Genomic DNA, 20,046 nt, shown 5'->3' with positions numbered 1-20,046 from the left:
CTGCTGGCCAAAACTGTTTTAGTGCAAGATGTTGATTACTAAATTTATAACTCCCTAATTCCCTTTCTCTATAATATTTCCCCTCATTTTCACTTATTTCCCTTCACTAATATATCAAGAACATAAGACTTTATTTAAGAAAACTCTACTATAACATCATTTCCATACTTTTTCAACAATAACAAACTTAAAAATATATTGAAATCTTGATGTTCTTACCTTGTGCTATTGATTTCAATCTTTAACTTGATTTTCTCTCTCCTCCAGCTTCTATTTCTTCAACCTAACTTGACATTCTAGCTCCCCATTGTCTCCTTATTATTTTTCTCTCTTGGAAGCTATGGAAATTCTTTTGATTTCTAGGTGAAAATAGTGAATTTTTTTGTGAAAGGACCAATTTGTAAAGAAAGCAAAACTTTCTTTCTTCTCTTCTCTTCTCTTCTAACGTTGGTTGCATGGAAAGATGATAATTTTTTCATTATCTTTCCTCCCTTTTATATTAGTCATTTAATAATAAAATAATACTAAAAATCTTAATAAAATCTTAATAAAATAACATTTATCTAATTAATTAATTAAAATATCACAAACATCATCATTACCTTCTAGAATTCTCTTTCTCTCTATTTGACCATTTTTCCTTTTATAATCTTTTGAAATTCCGCCATCACTTAATTTGGTAAAATTACAATTTAGTCCCTCAAAATTTTTCACCTTTTCAATTTGGTTCTAATTCATCCATTTTCTTTAGTTTCTAGATTATTCCACCCTTAAAATATTTACACTATTGGTCCTTCAACTTTTTCATATTTACACTTTAACCCCTCAAATTTTGAGTATTTACTCTTGGGCAACAAAACTTTTCTCACTTTTGCAATTTAATCCTTTCTTGAATTAATATGTCATAATATACTTCCCAATGTTGACATAACTCAATATTACCCTTTTTATCACTTTATTTTCTTATTTTACTATATCAATGATATTATCTTACTTTCTTACTGTAGTAATTTTTGGGGTATTACATTTTCACTACCTGATTGCATTCATAAGCATCTGATTAAGTGATTGGGTGTAAAGTTGTTTGTCTACATTCTGTCTGTTTGACTTATCATTTGTGATTGTTCTTGCGTGTAATGACGTTTGTAACACTGTGTGTGATGATAAGTGCTTTGCTTGAGTACGTTTGTTCGGGACGTTGGCTTTGTGTATACCTTCTGGATCTGTATATCACTGTAAGTACGTGTCACTGTTCTGATACTGGACTTGGTATGTGAAGGTCTCAGAAGCATCACGTTTTTTTTAAACTAGTTAATTAAGTGTTTTCTGTAAATCTGAATTTTATGTATACGATTTTAGACTATAAGTTCTGTTTTAAATATTGTAATATTTTTCGGGTTGTTAAACTAAAATTTCCCACGACCACTTCAGTGATCAATGTGACTTCAGAAATTCGATCTAAACTTCTAGGCCGGGTTTTGGGGTGTTACAATATTAGATAGATTAGACTTAAATTAATTATTGCACCTGTAAAAGTGTTTAATAAATTCGTTCTTTGAACAAGGCTAGGATTATTTAATCCTGATTGCATAAACAATTCTAGTCTCTTACTATTCTTTTATATCCTATCAAAACTTGTTACAAAATCTATTTTGAAACCAATTCAACAAACCAAAGTGCTTTTCTAATAAATAATGTTAATCAATTTGCAAGTGATTTTATTTACTAACTCATTTACATATGTGCATTAAAAATAAAAAAATCAAATACAATCCTAAAATTGAATTTTGATTAGATATTAAAACTAATAATTTAAAATTAGAGATAACCAAACATAAATCCTCAATCATCCAAAGAATTAAAATATGGATCAACTCTTTTGAAATACATAATCTATGATTATTCATTAAATTTAAAATAAAAATATTTATGTAATAAATTATTTTCACTAAATTTCATTACTACAAAAATTATTTAAGTACCTACAAATCAAATCATTATGAATAATTTACATGGAAAAAATATTTTTAGAATTAAAATCACCAAACAAACTATGTCAACTATTAGATGAGTTGATATATAAATATAAACACCGTATAAAACAATAATTAAAATAAAATAAATAAAAATAAATTAATGTAAAAATATAAACAAAACTAATTATTAACTCATAAAATTTCATATAAATCTATAATAACAAAATTAAAATAATGAAAATAAAAATATAATTATATTTATTCCTTCCCTTATCTATACTATTATTTAAGTTTGTGACTGAGTTGTTGTAATAGGTTAACTAATCACCAACTCGATTAAATAAATTACAAAAATACCCTTACATGTATAAAATAATTTATATTATTATGAGAGTGCTTTTGTCATTTTATATTGTTAATAAACTAGTAAAAGAAATTACATATGGGGAGATTTAAACCCATACCACTAATATTTACAAAATATTTTTTATCACTTCAACAAAGCTTTATTTTGATTTTTTTACATTTTACCATTATTACATAAAAATTTTCACCCATGTCGTTCATATATCTATAATTAATTATTATAAACCTCAAGACTGAGTTGGTGTAATGGGTTAACCGGACACCAGTTTAATTGTGAAAAAATACTAAACTATCCTTGCACATTTTAAATAAGTAATATTCTTACAAGGTTACATTTTTCTTTTTACAATTTAAAAAAAAAAAAACCCAATAAGGTTAATATGTAGTTTGCGCTCCCCCAAAGACTTCTCCAAAAGTACCTAGTTGGTACCTTTTTTTGGACATAGTTGGTACATGTACTTGTACCCTGTCATCCAAGTTAATACTTCTATACTAACATTGTTAGTTTATGCTGATATGACACTGATAACCAATTTAGTAGTGACACATGACAACTTTTCAATATACCACGTGGCAAACATAAATTCTAAAAAAAAATTAAAATATATAAATTAATAAAAAAATATAACCTTTTTCACATAAAGAGTGAACCTGGACAAATGGTTATCCAGATACATCTGAATCTGGATACCCATTCGTCTAGATTCATTCCTAATGTATTTTGTAAGTTTATATGTTTTATAAAATATTAGGTTATTTATATTAATTTTAAATTAATATATATTTTAAAAATTAAAATATAGTAATGAATAAAAATATAAAAAAATTTTATATCAAGAATGAACCTAAACGAATAGTTGTCCGATTTAAATGCATCTAGATAATAGTTTGTCCAAATTCATTGTAATCGTGCTTTTTAGTTATTATATATATATATATATTTATACATTTATAATTTTGTATTCTTTTATATATTTATACATTTTTATAAATTTGTAAATTTTATTAATTATATACATTATAATTTTTATATATTTTCAAAATATTATAAGCTTTTATATAATTTTAATGGTATATATTTTATATAAATTTATATTTTATATATATTTAAAATAATAATCTGAAAATGATATTTTATAAAAAATAAAAACATATAAACTTACTAAAATACGTCTAGAATGAATATTGACAAATAGGTGATCAGATTTAGATATATCTAAACAACCATTTGTCTAGTTTCATTCTTGATGTAAAAAGAATATGTTTATTAATTTATATATTTTTTAAAAAAATTAAAATTTTTAATTATGTCCATGTGACATATGGAGTGGCAACCACATGTCACCATTGGATTGGCTATTAATGTCACGTTAACACAAACTAATGGTGTTAGTATGGAGGTACCAACTTAGGTGAACCAACTAAATTAAAAAAAAATTCAAATACTAATTAGATACTTTTGAACAAATCTGAAGTAAATTATGTATTAACTTAAACCAATAAAAAATTGGGAATAAAGAGGTTCATATTTTTAAAAAGTACAAGGTAAAATAATTTTTTATATTATAATATTATTATTTATCGAAGTTAAAGATGCAAGTTCTAAATTTATGTTATAACACTGTTTGTTAATTAATTAATAAAATTAACTACCGAATAATTGTGGGTTCTTTTAAATAATAAAACCTTTTTTTTGGTTTTGCTTGAATATTGTACGATAAATGCACATACTCTTTCTTCAGTTTACGATCAATGGCTGTCTTCCCTATCAATTAGGTTAAAAGTCAAGTGCTTGTATTGCAAATAAATGCTAAGACTTCAATTGAGTCCCTAAACAAAACTAATAATCAAAAGGGTCAAATCTAATTTTCATTATTTTAATTCACATCATAAACCGTTTAGGGCTTAAACTTGACAACTATTCTCATATTAGGATTGAACTTGTTTTTGGCTCAAGATTAAGGCATAACTTAGCAATTGTTCCCATATTGGAGCATATACTTCAGGGTTTTCAAGGACTAATTTGGACAAAAGAAAGCTCAAGCCCAATATGAAATCATTTGTTAAGTTTGGAACTTGATTTAGATAAAAAAGGATTCAATTGCGAAGCTTATAATTGATTGAGGTTTAAATAAAAAATGGAATGAGTTAAGGAAGCAAGTATTTATTTCAAAATTCTAAATTCGTTTAATTTATTTGAGTATTTAAAACGAATATTTTTTAATTAAGTATTGTTTAAGTTATATTGTTGTTTAAAAGAAGAAAGATGAAATGGATAGGAGAGGAGTCTTAAGAACCACAATATTTCCCAAACGTAAAATTAAGATGAGTAAAACAAAGAAATCCGATAAAATCTGTGGGCAAAACAAGACTGAGTTTATTTCACACAGTGTAGGCACGCGCGTGGAGTCAGCGATTGTCATTTGCCACGCATTTCAAGAATAATAAAAAAAAGGAAATATCCAAGAATGTTGTCGAACGTGTGAACATGGTCGGCGGCCCGTTAGTTTTCCTTTAACGCCGTGCAGTTCAAATACGAATAAAAAGACACTGCACCTTTTCGAGAAACCGTTACCGTTATAATTATCGCCTAAAAAGAAAAGAATTCCGTTACATCCTCCCTCTTTCTCTCCTATAAATAGAAGACTCAGTTGCTTGTTTCTTTGTTTTTCAATTTCAAACTTTGAAAAAGATTTAAAAACTAAAGTCCAAGTCTTAGTGAAAGAATAAGAAATTTATTTATTTATTCATTCATTTGGAGCTTTGAGCTTTGATTATTGATTCCTCGGAAACAAGAATTTCAAGGTAAATTTTGGGAAATTAGGATTAAATTGAATTTTTCTTCATGTTTTCTTTCGAATTCTTTGCTGACCAATTGGATTTTATTTGAATTAGTTTTTTTAAGCTTGTTTCTGGGTTTCCTTTTAGCCGTTTTAGTTCTCTGGGAAATGAAAAGGAAGTAAGGATTGAAGCATCTTTGGTAATTTAAGTGCTTTCATTTTGTCCCCTCTAATTCTCTGTAAACAACAGCTGTTGATTAGTAGGTTTTTTTTTATTTATTTTTTCTTTTTGATTAGAAGTTGTCGAGGAAACTTATGTCTGCAACTTATGCAAAAATTCTACTGAAAGCTGAAGTACACGATTTTCCCTTTGCGTCAATTTCTTTTCTTGCGGGTGATAGTTTAGCTGTTTATGATTCGAGAAATTTATTGTATATGATCAGTATGTCTTTGTTATGCGTTTTATATATCTGGACAGAGTTTTTACATTGTTGAATGTTGATCGAGCTATTTTTTATTGTGTTGATATATTATTACCGACCAAGAAATCATAAATTAATCATAAAGATTTTTTTGACCATGCATGTGGTCATCAACCTAAGAGATTACTGTTTACTATTTACAATAGATTGTCCACCAAGAAATTATGATTTGATTCTTAGTATCTAGGTTCTTGGCATAGGATATATTTATGCACATGGGTTTAGCTCTTCAATTTGGACTGCTCTCTCTCTTTCTCTTTAACTTTTGTTTGCCATCTGCACAACTGTGAGCAATAACTTAACTGTTCCTTGCATTTTTTTCATTTTGCAGGTCAATTTTGTTTTTGAAGGCATAACTTCTATTATAGTGTTGAAGTTTCTTATAGTTGTGAAAAAGTGGTTGACAATCCTGTCCTAAGCTGCCTATAAATTTTCTGAGATCTCTTCATTGAGTTGGAAAGCTGATGTCAAACCCATAGCATGGACTCACACCAGCTTTTCGGATACGGTGTGACTGGTGCAGGCCTATCCTACTCAACTTTTCCTTCAATACCTAATAGGCTGTTTAGTTCTTTGAAATCTGATATAGGAAACTCACCCAACTCACCTTTTTTTACTCCATTTGATTGTGATACCAACACTACGTTGAGTGACAGTCAGGAGCAGCATAGCTCTACTGAGAATCTCTCAGGACTTAGCCCTTCTTGCAACTCTTCGCTTGAATCTAACACTTGTTTCCATCGGTTGAGTCCCTCTCTGGGCTGCAGGAGTGAAAGCTTATTGTTCAGTTCTGGTGGAACTTCTTATACGCAAGATGCAAATTCTGGCCACAAAGTAATATACACTTTGCAGGAATTGGAGACCGCACTTATGGCACCTGATGAGAATGAAGACTTAACCACCCCTAGTGTTTCCCACGGAGAAAGTAGTAGACCACAGACTGCAGGCCAGCGATCTAGGGCATGGAGTCAGGAGCGCCAAGGATCTTTGGCACTTCTGCCTCAGACATCCTTTGTCTCTAAGCATAGGCAATCGACTGAAGTTTCTCATGTTGAAAAACGCCAGAAATCAATAGAGGATTTCTCTTGGCTGGGTATTCCACCCGGCAATCTGAAGCAGTTGCTGATTGCTTGTGCTAAAGTTCTCTCTGAAAACAATATGGATGAATTTGATAAGTTGATTGCGAAGGCCAGGGGTGCTGTCTCTATCAGTGGGGAACCGGTCCAGCGTCTTGGTGCTTACATGGTGGAAGGGTTGGTGGCAAGGAAGGAAGCATCAGGGTCTAGCATATATCGTGCCCTTCATTGCAGAGAGCCTGAAGGCAAGGACTTGCTGTCCTACATGCAAGTCCTGTATGAAATCTGCCCTTACTTAAAGTTCGGGCACATGGCAGCCAATGGAGCCATTGCTGAAGCATGCCGAACCGAAGATCGCATTCACATTATTGATTTCCAGATTGCTCAGGGAACACAATGGATGACTCTCTTGCAGGCACTTGCAGCTAGACCAGGTGGAGCTCCTCATGTCCGGATTACAGGAATTGATGATCCTATTTCTAAATATGCTCGTGGTGGTGGATTGGAAGCAGTTAAAAGACGTTTGGAAGCACTATCTGAGAAGTTCAATATTCCAGTTGAGTTTCAGGGAATGCCAGTTTTTGCACCAGATATCACAAGGGACATGCTTGATGTCAGGCCTGGGGAGGCTCTGGCTGTCAACTTCCCTCTGCAGCTCCATCACACCCCTGACGAGAGCGTTGATGTGAACAATCCTAGGGATGGGCTTCTACGTATGGTAAAGTCACTGTCTCCCAAGGTTACCACATTGGTAGAGCAAGAATCAAACACGAACACGGCCCCTTTCCTCCCCAGGTTCATAGAGACTCTGGAGTACTACTTGGCAATGTTTGAGTCCATAGATGAAACACTGCCAAGGGACAGAAAGGAACGAGTTAACGTGGAAGAACATTGCCTGGCCAGGGATATTGTGAATATCATTGCTTGTGAGGGAAAGGAGAGGGTTGAGCGTCATGAACTCTTTGGTAAGTGGAAGTCTAGATTAACAATGGCAGGATTTCGACAATACCCTTTAAGCTCTTATGTCAATTCCGTGATACGAGGCTTGCTGAGGTGTTACTCTAAACATTATAAGCTGGTAGAGAAGGATGGCGCTATGTTGTTGGGGTGGAAGGATAGGAACCTTATATCAGCTTCTGCTTGGCACTGTGACAGCTGAGTGAGATTCATACAAAGTTAGAAACGAAATAATCAGTTGATTTTTTCTAATAGGTGACGGATGATAAGATAACTTCATCCCATGGTACTAATGGACAATGATACTGTTGTTAGTATCAGCTGTTGAAATATGTTGAATAACATCCCTATGATCCAAAAGGGTGACATTTTCTCATACCATTAGGCAATCACCACGGTTTCCCTTTGTTCATTTGTTTTTTTCATAGGATTCGATGTATGCGTAAGAAAATTGAGGGATGCATTCTTTTCAGGTTTATGAGTCAATGTATGTAACACAGTCCACATGTATCCCCTGTATTCTACAGTATATATTAATAGATAGATAGAGGAGACCAGATAACTGCTTTTCATTGTTTTTATGGATTTGCATACACTTCCGCTGGGCTGATCAGCATACACCCAAGACTCTTTATATTCACTTGTCCAACCCAAACGAATATCAATCATGCATTAATGGTTAAAATCAAAGAAGATCAGTATAGAATCTGACTGTTTCCTACAAATGTACTCACTTGAAACATAGTCGGTAGCAGGACATTAAAAACGTGCATGAAATCATGGCCATCAAATACTATTTGGCTAGCGAAATCACAATTATGTGGATGGCAATCAAGGCCACCAAACACTGTACTCTTTTGGATATGACATAAGAGACGAGAAAAATAATTAGCCCTTTTAAGTCATACCAATTAAAATAATATATTGGATAACACAAATTTCACGTTTTCAAAAGTAAATAATGACAAAATTATGCATCTTAAGAGAGACTGGGCTCTGCCTATACTAATACGAAATTAACAATTTTTTATCCTTCATCAAAATTGAATCTATAACTAAGATTAAAACATCACTTTAATTATAAAATGATAAGATTCCCCCCTTTTACCATTATCACTTTCTTTACACACACATCAAAAAATTTGCATAGATTTAATATTGAAGGTAGATTAGGCCTTAATTCGGTGATATCGGTATTATTGTTAATATAAAAGACATAAAATTTTATATTAAAATTATATTAATATTATAATTGATGAAGTGTCGGGTAAAGAAGGTATCCACTTATTATAATACTAATATGTCATGAATGATTATTTCTTAAAATGCTTGTATACCCTACATTATATGATTTATATATAAAAATATATAATGGAGGAGAGATCCACTTACATCGGTGTAAAATAAAATGAGTTTTCACATTTCAAAGAACTTTTGTATGACTAATATTTTAATAATTAGATTGTCATATTTCATGTTTCAGTCATGTAGATCATGTATATCAAGTTTGAAGTAAATTAAAATTTTCTAACTATTTGTTTAAAATAAAAAAATTCAATCATTATATATATAGTAGTATAGGCCATATTTTAGATTGACATGATTGAGACATTATATCGATTTAAGATTTTATATGCATAACACAAGTATAATTATATTAATAAATTTAATGGTTGAATTGGTAAAATATCAATCGATAAAAAATATAAAATGTGTAAAATTATTTTAGTTTTACACTAGCGCAAATGGATCTCACCCTATAAATATATATCTATCTATTTATATATCAACTTTTGATTATCTTAAAACTGTAAAATTCTAATATAACATTTAAATCTATCAAAATTTGTCATATCAATTCTTTAAGAACAAAAACTAGATGTGAAAATGTATCCGAATTCATCGATTGTTTGAAATCCATAAGTATTGTGTTTTGATATTCTAAATTAACATATAACTTTTAGAAAAAGGGACTCTTCAGTTTTTGAAGATGGGATGATTCGTCAACCACGTCAGCTTTTAACAATTAAATGGATGGAATTTTTGATAGAAATACTAATTTTCTCTTTGATCTAAGATACATAGATTAATCTATCCATTTTTTGAATAAAAAAATACTAAATACTTTTACTAAAATAACTCACATATAATTTAATCAATGATAAAAACTAAATACTTTCTCAGATCCACCCAAAGCGATTCATACATTTATGAATTAATGAAAAGGTTGAATAGCACACAGACTTGTGAAAAATACATAGGACAACCATCCATGCCTTAAATGATTCCATACCGACTTACCTGTAAATGCTAATGATATATAGGAGAACCATATAATCTTTCTTAATGTGTAACCTTTTCTCTATCGAAGTACCATTGGATTGCCCAATACGAATTCAAAATACCAAATTTATAAAATCTTAACAATCAATTAAAAACAATAGAAAATCTATTTTGAAACTATTTGCTATATTTACAAAATTTTGATATAAAATTTAATATGTCAGGATTTGTAATGTAGAATAAAAATTTTATTTGAATCCATTGATATGTTAAAATATTAGTATTGTGGTTTTAATCTTCAAAATTAGTATATTACTTTTTTAAAAATTAGGACTCCTTTTTCTATGCGGGAATTTGATAATGATGACAATGAAATGGGTTGGATTTTTGCTTGCCTAACTTCGATCTAAAGCTTTATCACCTTCACTTGATCCCAACTTGACTTAATAAAATATAACCTACCCCGAACCTCCAAAAATTGATAGAAAAATCTACTTAAATTTTATTTCACTCTTAAATTTTATTGTTGATTGTTGAAAGCAATTCACTGACATGAATTTGTTTAGTAAATAGATCTTGCATTGCACACTTATCAAATAGATTCTGATAATAAATTTTTCTCTGCTTGCAAACATATTTATAGTATATGTTTATATTTTATGATAAGAATGAAACCATAAACTTTAAGGCAATGGGAACGAAACGGTTTGTTTGTAGTGATGTCGAAAACAGTTGTAATCGATGGAGGCAAGATTTTATTTTTGATCTGCTTCGCTGCTAATGCAAGAAGGCAAGATCTGCTATCTTCAACCAGCTCCACTACAACCGATGGAGGCAAGGCTTTGTTTTCGATCTGCTTCGCTGTTAATGTAGGAAGGCAAGATCTGCTATCTTCAACCAGCTCCACTGCAACCGACGGAGGCAAGGCTTTGTTTTCGATCTGCTTCGCTGTTAACGCAGGAAGGCAAGATCTGCTATCTTTAACCAGCTCCACTACAACCGATGGAGGCAAGGCTTTGTTTTCGATCTACTTCACTGTTAACGCAGGAAGGTAAGATTTGCTATCTTCAACCAGCTCCACTGGAACCGGTGGAGGCAAGGCTTTGTTTTCGATCTGTTTTGCTGTCAATGCAGGAATGCAAGATCTACTATCTTTAACCTGCTCCACTACAACCGATGGAGGCAAGGCTTTGTTTTTGATCTTCACTGATCCGTTCTCTGGGGAACATGACCTGTATAATGAACCTAATTATGCCTAATGATTAGGATGGCATGATCAAAATGAATCAAATGCTCCTAACTAGACATGTGTGAATAGTGTTTGCATGAATGCAGAATTTTATTTTTTCGAGAACGATCCCGCCTAGGTTGTCATTACTCGAAGTTTATTAAGGCTTTGTGACTGACGTGCTATAATGCCTTCTTGCTTGACTGACTTTTCTGAAGAAACATTTAGCCAAGTTGCCCCCATTGTAGACCTCAAAGTTTAATCCATCGGGGCACAAAATTTGTACCATCATTCTCCCATTGTAATCCAAGGGTAGAAATATGGCTTTTCCTCAACCCTTTCCTATCACAATTCAAGGATACAAGATCTAAATCCTTCTGGTCCCTTACACCATTCCCAGGGTGTCGTAACAAAGACTCATGTGCAAATGAGGGCTCTCTTCCCCGAGGTAACCTCTTCCTATTGCTTGATGATCATTGCTTTCTTGTTTATTCAAGCTTTGTCACCAACATGGCGTCATGTCAATCAACACATTTGACAATAAAAAATCCAAAGAAAAAATCTAAATTTAGACTATTCCTTCCCAAATTTCCAACCTTTAAATTTGGTGTGTTCTAAACAATAGTCCTGCTTCAGGCTCCTATATTATTTAGAAACTTTTCAGAGTAACATGCAAAACTTTCTTTGTGAAAGTTTTATTAGTCCATTAATCATTATTCCAATGCAACATGTTTGCAAAAAGGTCATAACAATGGATAAGAATAAAATTGGTTCTGAGCATAGCTCGAAAGAACAAATTATCAAAAATAGTAAAGAAAGATGACAAAGAAATTGATTGAGAATGTATATCTTGGAAAAGAAAAAATATTTCAAGAATAACAAATAATATGAGAATTGGGTGCCCCCGATATCGCAGCTTGAACTTCTCTGTACAAACTTTTTGAAGACCATTTTGAGTTGAACATGTGTTTAGGAGATCTATAGTGCTCTGTCGATGCCCCAAGATGTCGCCCATCCTTTCCTGTTGATTCAGGCATAACAAGATCACCATATGCCCCAATATGATCAAAATTTGAGCAGCTTAAATCACCTCATGCCCCATTCCGATCAGTATTTGAGCCGCCTTTTCGGGTTTTCAGCTTAAATCCCCTTTGGCCTAAGGCGCCCTTTGCGGGTTTTCCCCTAGCTTCTCCATTTTTCATTTTTCATTCTTATTTTTCATTTTTTGTTGAAATCTATTGTCTTGCAGTACGGTGATATGATGACATTGACGCATGCAGTAGCCTCTATCTATTTGATGAAGTAATTAATGATCTCAATAGTGAAGTAATGCCCATTAGAAGTCTTCGATAATGGTGATGTCCATGCCCCATTTTGCTCAAAATTTGAGTCACCCTTTTCGGGTTTTCAACTCAAAACCACCTTTGGTCACAAAGCGCCCTTTTTGGGTTTTCGCCTTGGCCTCTCATTTTCTTTTCTTTTTCTCATTTTTTATTTTCATTTTGATTTTGATTTTGATTATTTTTCTTTTTTTCTTTTGCTTTTGACTTTGATTTTTCTTTTTTTTTTTGGGATTGGGTCTGAACCCATAGGATTAGGCAAGTCCATGTCATCCCTTTCGATAAGATCTTCCAGTTTCATCCTGTATATGAAAAATCTTTTTTTGCATCAGATTTCTTTCATAGAGCCTTCTGGGGCGAAACTTCGATAGGAAACTTTGGACGCTCTTCTTCAATCAGGATAAAATCTAACAAAACTTGAAGAGATGAAAACTCGACTTCAAATAGGCAAAGCTATACTGAGTTAACAAGAAAGGCATTGCCCCGGTAAAGAATTACATCGTTCATACAAATTTTGACATCGTGCTGTTGTGCAGATTTCATTATCAGTGCTTAACCCGGGCATATCCTGGTATGATCCTACAAAGATATCTTCGAACTCTAGAGGTATCTTAATGATGTCTCACTTTATTTTTGCGGTCAGGTCAATTCTAATCTTCACCAAGCTCGCAATTTCTGATGATTCATTGTGAGGTAGGATCTGTCTAACCTCCTGCTCAACCATCCTCAATAAGTCCGGAGGTAAGCTACAATCTTGGTCATTTTCAAAGTCCTGAGACCTCTCTGAACACATGCCTTACTCAAAAGGAAAATCTGGGTCTGTAGCAGAGTCATTCACGTAATTGATATCCGGGGACCCATAATAAGCACCGAAGAATATACAAAATAATGTATAAATTCATGAATAATTATTTGTACCATATGATTATGAATGAATGAATAACAATTCAAAAGAATAAAAGAATCTGGAATTGTAAAGAATGAAAATATTGGCTTAGAAATAATTGCAAAGATGTACTTCATTAAACTAACAACGTTCAGACATAAGCCTATTTCACAAAGGAATTTCTATCATTTCTAGGCTAAAAACAACAAAAATGTTCTGAACATTATTCTAGAAAAGCTCTAAAAACTATAGGGATTTCTTCCGCAGTCTAATTGTTTAGAACACTCCAAATTTATAATGGCAGATATTTAACAAGGTCTCTTCTTCAGTTGCTTTTGCATTGCATTCACTCAATTTATCAATTATGATTGGGTAATGGATTCGCCGCACTGGAGGAATCATCAAATTTAACGACGCCCATACTGATACGCCTTTCAATCAGTTTTTTAAAGGCAATGCAGTTTTCTATGGAATGCCCCATTTTTCCCGCATGATATTCGCATTGTGCATTTGCGTCGTGCCATCTGGGGTATGGAGGCTGTGGAGGCTTTGTGTAGAGAGGGGCAACAATGGGCGCGTTGAATAAGCTTTGATACAGCTCCTTGTACGACATCAGAATTGGTGTGAACTGGAGGTTCTCAGTGCCTTGTTTCACATAAGATTCTTGTCTTAATGAACTTTGTTGACTAGCGACCCCTTTACTTGGATGACTTACTGACCTTGAGTAACTTGTGTTGTTCACCTCATTTTCTCTTCTCCTTGGGGTTGACCTCTTATCACTCTCTTCTGCCTCAATTTTTTGGCTCTTATAGCATTCTCAATCATTTCACCATTCATAACTATGTCAGAAAAACTTTTTGTTGCGCTTCCTAACATATGCGTAATGAACGGCGCCTTCAGCGTATTGATGAAGAGCATTGTCATCTCTTTTTCCAAGAGGGGTGGCTGAACCTGGACTGCAACCTCCCTCCACCTCTGTGCATACTACCTAAAACTTTCATTCGATTTCTTTTCCAAATTTTGTAAAGTGATTCTATTGGGAACCATATTCGTTACATGATTGTATTGTTTCATGAAAGCCTGTGCTAGGTTCCTCTATGAACCAATCTCGGTGCGACTCAACTGATTGTACCATTTTGACGCTACTCCAATAAGGCTATCCTGAAAACAATGTATTAATAGTTGATCATTGTTAATATACCCAGTCATTCTCTTACAGAACATGGTGATATGGGCTTGTGGGCAACTGGTCCCACTATATTTCTCAAATTTAGGCATCTTAAACTTGTGAGGGAGTACTAAGTCTGGAACCAAGCTCAGATCTTTCGCATCAATTCCATGGTGACTATTGGCGCTTTCTAGGGTTTTGAATTTTTCCTCCAACCATTTACACCTATCCTCCCATTGTTTTGATAGTTCTACGTTCGCCTTTCCTTTTTCAGCCATTGCATCGAAATCGGGAATAACAAGATTCACTGGGTTATCTCTAGGATTAGAACCTGATCCAGCCTGGAAGTTAATCGGCATTGAAACATCAGTTTGAAACCTCTGAGGCCCAATTGAAATAGAGGATCTGTGCGGAGGTATCTCAGTCTGAATCTGCGCATTCAGAGGCATAAAGCCTAGAGGATAGATAGGTCTATCCTTGTCTTCTCCTTCATCTTTAACCATAGGACCCTTCCCCTTATTTACGCCTTTAGTCAGTAGGTGGGTCAATTCGGCCATCGCATCCTTTTGAGCCTTGATCAGTTTTTCCGTCATGTCTTCTTGAATTTTATCTAGCCTCTTTTGCATTTGTACTTGTAACCATTCTTGCATATCATTTTACATTTGCTCCAGTTTCTCTAATCTTTGGTCCATTTCCTTAGTCTTTCGATGAGTACCGTATTGATGCTTAATGGGTGAGCTTTTGTCGGTTTCCAGATTAGCTGAAATAAAATTTCTCAATTAGACCCTTTTAATGGACTTTAATGCATGTAATGCGAATACATGAAATGTATGCCTAAAGAGACATAGATTTTTATTCAATTACATTTAGGAAACTTTTCTAGAAAGTAAATTCCTTTACATAAAATGGATACATGTACGGCCTTACCCTCATATTCCAAGAAACAACATCGATCTTTTTCTTCATCCGCACGTTTGGGGTAATCTCGCCAATAGATGCCACTGCTGGCTCCTTTTCTTGATCTTGGTCGCGATTCACCACCTACCTGTCTCCATGAGGTCCGTCAGCTTCTTTAAGGGGTTGGAACATCGAAGATTCTCAGACGATCGCCTTGAATCCTCAGGCCACGAAACAAGGTCACGAACTCTTCCATCGTTCTTCTTGTGTTTCTCAGAATATATTCGGGAAGTCGTATTGTTTTCCACTTTATCAAGGAATTCGTATTCCATGACAAGCTTTCTAATTTAGTAATCGAACTTGAATCAATATCTCTTTCCTAAGATGCAAATACAATGCAATCATAATCAAAACACAACAAGAGGGGTTAGTACAAAATAGAAACAAACAAGGAAAACAGAAAGTACCTAATCAGGTAACTACTAGGGGTTTGGAGTGGCTCTATCTAGGTTAAGTTCCTAAGTCCACTATATGCGGTTTGGCTCTAAGGACAAGGTACCCGAACCAACAGATTCCTCGATCTTCACCCATTATAGGCTCATACAGACCGAGTTCAGTTCAGGGGAATACATTTCCCTATGGCTGCACGGAGATGAAAATCTCACGAAGACATAGGTACGGATGTATCCCGAAAGTGATCCACTATCCTGCACGGAGGTGAAAACCTCACGAAGGGGTAGCTTCTCACTCCCACTTAAAAGGGAAAGACTAACAGTCTTTATGCAATATGATGACAAGTTATAAAACACAATAATCATACAAACACATGCAAAGAGAAGATCATAAAATTAAATTTTTAAATTTCGACAATAAGACAAAAACAATCAATTTTACGGCCTGACTTTCTAAATGTCCCCAGCGGAGTCGCCAAGCTATTGACACCATTTTTTTGATAAAACGGGGTCGACTTGGATTTTGAAAACAAAAACGAAAACGGGAGTCGCCACCAATCCTTTTTGATAAGGTGTGATCGGATCACATAGAAAAGTGGTTGTTTTTAATAAACAATTTGATTTTATTAAAATAACGATTTTGGTCCACGAAATTCAGAAAAACAGGTTCGGTATTCGGTTATGTACGAGGAAGGATTAGCACCCTCGTAACGCCCAAAATTGGTACCTAGTTGATTGCTTAATGTCTTGGTGTCGAAAATGAAAAACACGAAAGTAATTTAAAAATACGATCCCTCTTTATATTGTGTTATTTTAAAATTACTCGAATAAATCAAAATGAAAAATGCCTCTTTATCTCGAAGTAGCAAGATATCACATCCAGTAAGTTAGGACACGACACCTCGTATTTTTGAGAGTAAGCTTGCCTTTTATTTTTTATTTAAACCTCGTTTATTTCAATTTCAAAAGGATATTCGGTTATTTAGGTTCAACGGGAGAAAAATCGAAACTCAGTAAGTTAGGGCACGGCTTCTCGAATTTCCAAATATAGAATATTGCCTTTATTATTTTTTGAAAAATCCTCATCTCGAGAAAACAACGTGTTATATCCAATGCATTAGGACACAACGTATTGAATTCCCAATAATGAGCTTTTATTTATGTTTTTTATAAAAAAGAGTAGTCTCGATTATTTAGATTCAACAAAGAAAATTTGACCCAATACGTTAGGGCTCGAATATCTCGAAGATCCCAAATACCGAGTATTACTTATATTTTTAAACTTTTTGAATCTAAAAGAATGGTGAAATGGGATGACAATTATGATAATGTAAGTAAAATAATATGTGCAACAATAAAAAGACACATAGAAAAACAATTGTACATGAAATAATAAGTAAAAAGAGCTAAAGCTTTTCATAAAAATAATGATGAACAAGTAAATAAACATCAAATAAAACAACTGATAACAATATGAATTACAAAAGATACAATATTTATGTATATCTATGTATTTAAATTACAAATTATAAAATATATGAATGTATGTATATACATAAAAAAAACAATATGCATATATAGGTATATATATGTATACGTGTATATATATATATACATGTATATATATAAAGTATAAAAAATAAGTATGCATATATAAGAATATGTACATATATATATATATATATAAATTATATGAAAATATAAAACATATAAGTATGTGTATATATATATATTTATGAAAATAAAATATGTATATAAATATATGTGTATATAAATTGTAAGAGACAAAAATATAGGTATGTATATATGTAAATTAAAAATTATGAGCGTGCATATACATTATAAAAATGTATGTATGTATATATACATAAAAAGATGTGTGTATATAAAATTATGAAATGTATGAAAATATACAGTATGTATGTATATATAAATAACTTGTAAAAATATATACATGTATATTGATATATATTATGAAAATGTATGTATGTATATATAATCAAATTTGAAATTTAAAAGAGGTACGAATGAGTAGATAATTATAATAATAATCAAGTAATAATAATAAATATAATACTAACAATAATAATAGTAGTAGTAATAATATGATAAATAAAATGGGTTAAATTGAGACTAGAATAAAGTTCGAAATCAAAATTATAATAAAAAAAGCATAAAAAGGGACTAAATTGAGACTTAGACAGAATTTAAGGTGTCAGTCTTAACAAAATAAATAATAAAATCAGAATAAAGGCCCAAATGAACGCGCATGAGAACAAGGGGGACCAACAGAGAAATTATCCCAGTCTCTCTGAACTCGTCGTTTTGGTAAGGACCAAGATGAATCAAAAGTAAAATTTCATGACCAAATTAAGAAATTAAAAAAAGATAAAAGGTAGCACTGAATTGAAACACGCTGAAGAATGGAAGGACCAACGTGGAAAATATCCCCAAAGTCAAAACGGGCGGATCCTGGGCATAGGACGAGTCGGGTCGCGGGTCAGAGACCAAAACGACGCCGTTTTTGGTCTCTGAACCCCAAGCCCATACGACGCCGTTTTGCGATTCCTATAAAAGCTAAATGTTTTTTTTCTGCTATTTCATTTCTTATAACAAACAGAAGAAAAAAAATAAATAAAAGGGTCTTCCCCTTTCTTTGCTAGGGTTCCAAGCTTGGAACCCCGCCGCCGTCTGCCTCATCTCCATCGCAGCGCCACTGAGGACGGTGGCCGGAGTCATGCGAGAAAAAGGGGTTTTTAGCCCTCATCGTGTGACATCCTTGAGATCCCAGATCTCTCAACCCGCGAAAACAAAGAAAAAGAAAACTTTCCAACCCCCTTTAGGCCTGAGCCGAACGACGGAGGAGAAGCACTCCAACGGTGAGGCCATGACCGTCCCGTAAGTTCTTTTTTATTTAATTTTTATTACTAATATTCTAAAAAAAAAGAGTAGACAAAACAAAAAGAAAAAAAATCTTATGAATAGAATAATTGAGGAAAAAGAAAACCTTTGATCTGTTTTCTGCTTTGTATTTCTTTCTCTTAATGTTTTTTTCTTTTTTTTTTTAAAAATCCCCCTTTACATTTTTTACAAATCGGCTTTATAGCTGAAAGAAAATAAATTTTGCTATTCTAGTCTTGTCTGCTTCTGCTTCTTTTGTTGCGTGTTTGCAGGTCCTTGTAGAGCAGGTGGCGACAGAAGGCGTTAGAGGCGATGGTGGCAGAGGCATGGGTACGACAGCACATGAGAGCGGCGTAAAAGGGTTAGGGAAAACCTAGGGTTTCTAAAAATTTTAAGCTTTTTGGGCTTATCGGGCTAGGGGTTTTGTTTTAATTTTGTTGTGTTTAAGGCCCGGGTAAAATTGGGCCTGTACACTGAGCATAGTTATGTGAACTCTTAAGCTCTTAGAACCATCTTGTGATCTATTGACAAAGGGTCTAATGCCCTCTTTAAGGATAAAGACAAAATCTTGAGATTAAATTAGAGCACAAATACCTTGAAAATACAATATCAAACTTGTTGAGAGTAACCTCAACGAATTTCAATGTATTTTTTTTGTAAGATCAAACAAATTTGTTAATGTATTTCAATTTGTCACATATAAATTAGTTACTAATGTCTTAATTGTCAACAATAGTTGAACTTTTAGCAATTTTACTTATTGTAAATGGCTGTTTAGTTTTTGAAATGGATTGAAAGTTTTTTAATCACAGGATATGGACGGTAGAAGTGAGTTAGAACATGAAGAACTGAAGCAAGAAGTGAGGAGAATGTTGGTCACAAGTATGGATAAACCATCCCAAAAGTTGCACTTAATTGATGTAGTCCAACACTTTGGCGTGGCTTACCATTTTGAGAAGAGATAGAAGATATTTTACAAAATATATATAAAGTTGGTTGCACTGATAAAGAGAGTGATGATCTCTACAATACAGCAGTTCGATTTCGATTACTAAGAGAGCATGGGTTCAATGCATAGATAGGTTTGTACCTTGTAAGATGATTTTATAGCTACTTCTAATCTAATATTCGCCGGAAGCTTCACCCCTCCAGGCCAGCGTGTCATTATGAGGAAACTGAGCAAGTGTCCTGGTAGCTTCATCTGCTGCAAAAGTTCTGGTAATGAGCTGCACATTCCATTTTCTTTGCTGCTAA

At 33.1% G+C, this 20,046-nt stretch overlaps 1 protein-coding gene across 1 annotated transcript; it reads left to right on the top strand.

The window, feature by feature from the left end:
• Positions 1-5,026: 5,026 nt before the first annotated feature.
• On the top strand, positions 5,027-8,216 carry LOC105780024 (scarecrow-like protein 21). Its single transcript, XM_012604097.2, has 2 exons — positions 5,027-5,147; positions 5,936-8,216. Exon 2 carries the CDS (start codon positions 6,085-6,087, stop codon positions 7,837-7,839), a length of 1,755 nt encoding a protein of 584 aa, XP_012459551.1. The 5' UTR covers positions 5,027-5,147; positions 5,936-6,084; the 3' UTR covers positions 7,840-8,216.
• The last annotated feature ends 11,830 nt before the right edge of the window (positions 8,217-20,046 follow it).

Source organism: Gossypium raimondii, chromosome 1 (genome assembly GCF_025698545.1).
Source record: "Gossypium raimondii isolate GPD5lz chromosome 1, ASM2569854v1, whole genome shotgun sequence".
Lineage (NCBI taxonomy): Eukaryota > Viridiplantae > Streptophyta > Magnoliopsida > Malvales > Malvaceae > Gossypium > Gossypium raimondii.
Note: the sequence above shows the minus strand (reverse complement) of the source record. Positions and strands in the feature narration are given on the sequence as shown.

What these genes read in the sequence shown, in the direction of transcription:
- LOC105780024 (XM_012604097.2), top strand. Translation starts at nt 6,085, where the DNA reads ATGGACTCACACCAGCTTTTCGGATACGGTGTGACTGGTGCAGGCCTA.